The 7,438-nt window shown below is 38.0% G+C and overlaps 1 protein-coding gene across 3 annotated transcripts; it reads right to left on the bottom strand.

The window, feature by feature from the left end:
• Window positions 1-1,788: 1,788 nt before the first annotated feature.
• Window positions 1,789-5,855, bottom strand: LOC112290899 (choline monooxygenase, chloroplastic). 3 transcript variants are annotated; one of them, XM_024537751.3, is made up of 10 exons: window positions 5,224-5,855; window positions 4,890-4,931; window positions 4,637-4,772; window positions 4,353-4,427; window positions 3,842-4,045; window positions 3,544-3,639; window positions 3,208-3,320; window positions 2,899-2,992; window positions 2,622-2,672; window positions 1,789-2,398 (listed from the first exon to the last, which is right to left on the bottom strand). In XM_024537751.3, exons 1-10 carry the CDS (start codon window positions 5,238-5,240, stop codon window positions 2,249-2,251), a joined length of 978 nt encoding a protein of 325 aa, XP_024393519.1. In that variant the 5' UTR covers window positions 5,241-5,855; the 3' UTR covers window positions 1,789-2,248. The 3 variants fall into 3 exon arrangements, with proteins under 3 accessions (XP_024393519.1, XP_024393517.1, XP_024393518.1); XM_024537749.3 differs by having other exon boundaries at window positions 4,886-4,931; XM_024537750.3 differs by lacking the exon at window positions 4,353-4,427 and having other exon boundaries at window positions 4,886-4,931.
• Between the last annotated feature and the right edge of the window lie 1,583 nt (window positions 5,856-7,438).

Genomic DNA, 7,438 nt, shown 5'->3' on the forward strand with positions numbered 1-7,438 from the left:
AAATCAATCTCTTATATTTGATTATTGTTAGCCTTAAGGTGGATCTCCACAAGTTTGTAAAATATTACTAATGTCAATATAGGGCATCATTATGAAACATAGTGAATCATTGTAGAGCTATATATCTAAACCAAGATCAAAAGAATAAAATACGAACATGTTTTGCTTGATATCAAAATATGAAGGCAAAAGAGAGTACAATCTTATTTTCTTTCTTTTCAAACTTTGATCATCCTACAATGCATTTGGATGATTCTCCTATACATTATTATTTCTTAAAAAAAAAAAAAAAAAAAAAAAACATGACAACAACAATAAGAATGTAATAAAAAAAATAAAAATATTTAGCTATTGGAAATACTACAAAATATGCAACATGATAATGAACCAAACATATTGATTTAGCCACACAAAAATATCACAACATTTTATGTAAAAACCATATAAAAATTCCATAAAAAAAAAAATTTTGAACTTACAAAAAATTTAGAACATTTGAGTTGGGTGGGATTTAATTTACTGTTTTTATAATCAACAAATTCCTCAAGTTTTGATACATGACTTGCAATGCCTTCCATGTGATTGATTGTATTTTCTAAGTTATTTGGAATGAAAGTCCTAGTGGCACTTGGTTCATATGCATAGCCGATTATAAAGAAGTTGGCAAGAAACATCATTGTAGACAAGAAGTGAACAGTTATGAGGTTTTTGACATCTCATACATTAAAATGGAATTTGAATTCAAGGCCTAAATTTGACCTATTAGAATTATATGATGTGAATGACATCATGGCAACTGTGCCAATCAACTTAAAAGGGAGTGAAGACGAGACTATCCTCCTCACTCATGAGGATGATGATCTAGCTCACTATCATGACCATATTACATAGGATGGAGTGACATTGGATTGAATTAATCATAATATAGCCAAGGAGGTGTGGTTTTAACAAAATTGAGATGTTGCTTTAACAAGTCCCTATAAATATTATATTGTAAAATTAAAAATGATTAAAATTTACAAACATGTCTTATCTTTTGTATAATGATTATGTTTTGTTTGAAAACATTAATCAAATATTAATGTGACAAAAAAGAATTTAATACACTTTAAAAAAGAAAAACCAACAAAAAAACTAAATAATAGTTCTAAAATATACTTAATCATTAATCAGTGGTACTTAATGTCATAAGTAATATGAATTTATTTGCATTAATTTCTAAATAAGTCAAAATTAGCCATATTTAGAATAAGGCAAAAATATTATAATAAAGAAATATCTTACAATGTTTTAAGATCTTAATGAAATAGGATTTTCTTTTATTTTTGATAACATCAAATATTGAACCAAAAACCTTGGTACCATTCAATTATCAGACATAAAAGTAGTGAAATGAACAAAAGTAAACAAAAAAACGTTTTATAATTAATCTTTGTCCACTATTTTCTTAAATACCTCTGATATCATTTTAAAAGAAAATAATCAAATAAATAAATGTTACAATATAATAACGTGCTTGACATCAAAACCTACTTATTAGAATAAACACAATACTCACATCAAGCTAAAACAAATTCCTAACTAGAATGAAATTTCATGACATCAATTTATTTCCACTTGCTTAAAATACCATGTTATTTGAAGAAATGAATTTGCAAATAAATTGCAAAAAAAGGGGTGACACAAATACTTCCATAAGAATTAGAGACGAAAAAAATGAAAAAATAAAGAAAAATCATACTTCATCAAAACTTAGCAGCATAATATCTTGCATGATACTACAACATAAAAAGATAAAATAAATAACTAAATGTAGAATATTGAAAATTTAAGTAACACAGGATTAGGCTCTGATCAAATCATTGCATTGTACTTGCTCTCACGCTTCCTCAGGAGCATTCTTCTTTTCTAATGTGCAACAATCTGGTTTCTTTTGCTCAATAACCCTCCAAATGCATACATTCAAGCGAAGGTTGTCAAAGCCATCCTGTTTACCAATTGGTTCGTAATATTCAGAGCTGTTGTAAGAGGCAGGTTTTTAACGAGCTGAAATTGCCCGCCTTCAATCTTGTGATGCCATTTTCACTGCTTCTGTGCGTCACCACCTTCTTCAAAGGTAAAAGTTGATTTCAATTTCGCATCTATCCCTGGTATTTTACCCAATGCATGCAGAGGAATTGTCAATTGCTGCACACTCACTAGGCCTATCAGCATTGATTACCTGCCAAATAACCTGAACGTTTAAGAGTCACGATATCATTCCTGCAGAGAGGTCGTCATAAATTAGGCAGTGAAAATGGTGCATAGCTTGCTCCACACGAGGGGCGTAGCGTCCAACATCGTATGCTGGTGACGATAATCCATTTTGCACATCCTCGCACAATATTATGTCTTCCTTCTGCATATGATGTCCGTTTTACGGTATGAGCCATCGCATAGATACTAAAGATCCTCGTTATAAGCACTGCCATATACCATCTATTGATGCGGTCTCACAAAAGATGGCATTCTAAGTAGTGAGACACTGCCTGTGCTACAATGATTTGATTTGAATATAAAAGTAAGGCAAGCTTTAATATATACATTCTAAACAGAATAGAACACTTCTCAAGTCACTTCACCTGCACCACCTCGCTGTCTGCAATGCTGCTATCGATGAACTCCTTGTCATGCTGTGACATGTAACACCTAGATATGAGAATAATGTGGTCTCTTTCCACCCAGTCCAGACGAAGCCACTACAACTACAACTACTGTTGTTACTAGATATTCTTGAACGCATAGGGGGTTCCCTCCTACTCATGCAGAGAAAAGCAGAATACCGTGCTGCATTCAAGTTAATGGAACTGGAAGGGTTAAAGCATATGATCAAAAAGGATTCTCAGACAGTGTGCTTACCACTAGAGAGGGTTCAAGAAACCAGTCAAATATCACCCGACACTCTGACATCGAAATGGGAATCACTAAATTTGTATCCATCCATGGCCCATACCTGCAAACATGAATAAATACAACGGTTACATTAGAGCCTTAGTTTTTTTGTTACCCTTGAATAACAAGAATACTTCCCAATTCTCTACAGCACATGACGACAACGAATACCTCCCACTAGATTCAAAAAAGCCGCTCCATATCACTACATTGAAGTACCCACAGGGTTAGCCGCATCGAGGTCCCATGCAAACAATGAAGGAACCAGCTTTGTACCTGTTGATCATGAAATTTGGGTACACGAATGCATAAGTTGCTACATTTCCAACTCTTACTAATCCACTTTCCTTCGCTGCACCGCAACTCTGAATGCTCACCCTCTCCAGCAGCTTTACAAATCCCACCAGCAACCCTTCAGCAATGAATGCTCAACAGTGCCAAATAATACGATCTCCACAGCAAGAAGCACACAGTACACTGCATTCATTCCGCCTCACTCCTTTCTGAGAGCATTAGCACGCACACAGAAAATCGTCACCATGCAAAGGATAAGCGCGGAAACGAAACTTTTGTCTTGAAAAGAAAAACAAAGCGTAACAAAGCTATGCTTACACTTGTAGAGTATGAGGGAAGGTCAAGACACGCAGCAAGAGAGGAGTGTGCATGGGGTACATGGTAACCACCATCCAGATAATTATCACAATAAACCTGCAATCCCAAACCATTACCAATCATTTGATGGACCACATCGTTGCACACAAGATACAGCTGCCCATTGACTGGCTCACATTTTCAAGTTCCTAAAGTTGCAAACAAAACACTTCAATGTTCTATAGGCAGACAACGATGAAACTCCTCACATGCGATGTTGATGGGTTACAAAAGAAAACCAATTGAACTCAACGTCCACCTTCCAGTTGCATTTGATCACATATTCACGAGTGGCCACATGTTGCATAGTGCTATCTATTCCCGCAGAAGACAGAGTAGGCCCGGCGGAGCCCAACCAGCCCTCCTCGACATCGCTGCTAGCTTCTGAAGCTTTGCTCTCTGCCAAGCTAATGAGCACAAAAGGACCCCAAGTTGCTGTACGGATGGGCACCAATCCATTCTCCTGCACCACGTGAATCCGACACGACAATAAGACTGATTTGAGTGTCGTTCATTCCCTCTCCCTACAATGCTAGATTATGCTGGGGTGATTCAATTTATTCGTCCAGTAGATACGAACTACCGACAGTGTCAAATCAACGTGAAACTACGTGTAACATGGGTGATGTAAAGTTTCAGGGCAAACACGTGAAAAACTTGGAAGGGGGAAGGGGGGGGGGGTGTGTGCGATGTGTACTTAAGACTGGGCAGAAATCTGAAAATGACACAATAAATTCTAAGTGATTCGGTCACAATGAACGAAGGCTTACTCGGGCCGAGAAATTACGGATGCCCGCAAGTCGACTGGCCTTCTGTAATCGTCCATCTAACCCATAAGTCCATCCCTACGTGGCAGGATACATGAGACCAATAAGTTGATTAACAACCAATTCCAGGCTTGAGAAGGATATTTCTACAGTTGGAGCATCTGAGATTGATCAAATTTGAACAGCGCTGCTAAGAGGAAAAGGAGGACTGTTAGTTGCAAATGAAGACATCTCATAGACTTGCCAAACCATCACACAATTGGAAGAGACGGGGACAAGAGGATTACATGATAGGGGCAAACGAAAGAATGTGTGCAACCGGAACCCGACGCCACCGCCGCAGCGTGGTGGCGGCAAACATTGTGGAACGCTCGAATTTGCCCCTCTCCATCTTTGCACACCACGTAGCGTGTCTTGCCTACCCTGCCAGCATCCCAAACATGTTCCTCACCAGCTATAACAAGCTCCACAAGAACTTCGAAGGAAATTTTCTAAATCTCTATTCAGCTATTTCAAAGAAAAAAAGGAGAGCCAACCTGCCTGTAAAGAAACTGCCCGGCTCCTCCATCTGCTTGATATGCCCTGTGTAGACAGCAAAATTTCCAAAGTCTCATAAGTTCCATCACATCCATTTTCGTTTCTCTAATTTTTGCTTCCAACATAACCCAATCCGTGCTCAGATCTTACAGGCAGGGAGCGCTAAACGACAAACTTGCCTACACCCAGCACATTCGTCCCAGGTGTTCCGATGAAATATAAGATCATTCACACCGATGATCAGTGCCTCTAAGTTGTTTTCTTATCTTGTTTCAATTCCAGCTTCCTTGTCAGGTTGTCAGAAGCACATCAAGACTGCCAGATAAGAAAGAATTACCAACAGCTTGCCAACATCGCCCAAACACGCGATCTATCTCGAAGTCCGCAAACTCGGCATCGGTGTACCACGCACTGGGCGGCGTTGAAGCTTCTTCAACAGGAGCATGTCGTCTGAACTCACGAAGCGTCCTCTCCACTCGCGGTGACGATGGCGTCGTCTTCAACCCAGTCAAGTCATCGTCCCCTCCAACACTGCTACGATTCCGACAACTCAAGCCCCCGAGCGGCGATTCCACTATCTGGGTGAGATTCTCGCCGCCCCATATCGTTCCAGACATCGTACTCCACAATTCTGACATCCGCCATGCTTGCGCGATCCATCGCTGCGGCAAGCAAAGGGGAGATCTCACGCGGCGATGTTTTAGGGTTTGAGCTACCCAAGCTCCCATCTTTCCTCACCTTCTGTGCCAGTTTCATCTCCACTCACAACGACATCGTTTCCCACAAAATGTTGTCCCCCAACTTGTCATCAGCCACAGCACCCATCAGAATCGGTCCCTCTTCCAGAACCCCAATCCCCAAAAAATTATCTTCAAAAACCAACTGGATGGCCAGCTTGAGGAAGAAACGAGTCGGCAAACTTTGGCTTACAAGCTCACGAACTTGTCAGAAGTCCACACATTCTTTCAATCTCAAATACCTGCGCCAATTGCATGTGAGCATGTGATCTTAGTAGTACAAAGTTGTATAAATAGATATGGCCTAGGCCATTTGAGTATTCGATCAGATATGGCTTTGGTTCCTTTCTCTTAGTAAAGTTTGGTTTGCATTTTTTTTTGGTTTTGTTTTGTTTTGTTCTATTCTATTCTATTTTTTTTTGCTTTGTTCTGCCTTTCATATTTTATTTTGTTTAGTTCTATTTGGTTTTGTTATGGTCTATTTTGTCTTATGTTGTGATGGAATTTATATTGCTATAGATTAAAAGGGTTTTAGATCTTAAAAAGAGTTCAATTTTGTTTCATTGGTATGAGAGTGAGTGTTAGTATGTTTTTTGATAGTATATTGATAACCACCATCTAATTGGATGTTAGTTGTTGTGGTCACATTGGGTATTGTTTTGGGGCTACTACAAGCTTCTTTTAAGAAGTCAGCTAGAAGAAGAGAAGGCGTTATAATAATAGAGTTCAGCAAAGAAATTACAACATAGAAGATACGACATAGCAATCTTAGATAGATACTTAGATACAACACCTTTTAGACTAAATAACTACTTTACAAGGACAAATGGAAGCCTTTAAGATAAAAAAGTTGACTTTTGCTAGGTTAAAATTGAGCAAGCCTGATACATATTTTGGAACATCATGGCAAGAAGATATATGCCTATGGCTCTTTAGCATACGACAATACTTCCAACTATTTGGAGCAAACACCATTGAAAGAATTATGTATGCAGCCAACTACTTGAGAAGTACGGCAACTATTTGGTGGCAACATTGAGCTCAAAGCTATAGAGCTCAAGGTGGATTTTGTTACTAAAAAGAGTTTGAAATTCAGCTTAGGAGTCAATTTTGGCCCATCAATGAAGAGAAGTTAGCATGCAATCAGTTGGCTAATGTTATATAATCTAATTCAGTGTAAGATTATGTCTCTCAATTCAAGTCTTTATATCTTCAAATTGGCAATGTTTCAAAGGTGGTGATGATGGATCAGTTTGTATGACGGTTGAAACTTATAGTCCAAAGAGAGGTGGAATTAAGGAATTTACAAACATTTGAAGAGGTAGTTAGAATTGCAGAGAAAGTTGATGCTATGAATTTTAGAAACCGTGGAGCACAACATGTAATGTCGAGTCCTATGTCACTATTTAATACTATGGCATAACAACCAATACCGATGGAGATTGATGTCATAAAAGGACAATTGATACTATAGAGATGACAAATATTGGTATAGAAGGGATTGTCTTTTTACTATTGAGAGCTAGACCATTAGATCAAAGATTATTCAAAACATCAAAGTTCAAGCATCAACAAATCAAGGTAGGTTCACAATCTTGGGGCTACCAAATTAATAAAGAAGTAGAGTAGGGAAACAAGGCTCTCTGATAAAGGCACTAAAGGCGAGTATTAGTAATAGTTGCTATTTCTTAGAGAAAAATTGCATGGCATCATATAATTATCAGAAAGGTCAACTGATGTATCTAATACATGGATTGAGAAGAGAGCTATGTGGAGTGCTTATGGATTTTGGCTCTATAAAAAATTACATTTTAA

This window comes from Physcomitrium patens, chromosome 13 (assembly GCF_059467195.1).
Source record: "Physcomitrium patens ecotype Gransden chromosome 13, ASM5946719v1, whole genome shotgun sequence".
Classification (NCBI taxonomy): Eukaryota; Viridiplantae; Streptophyta; class Bryopsida; order Funariales; family Funariaceae; genus Physcomitrium; species Physcomitrium patens.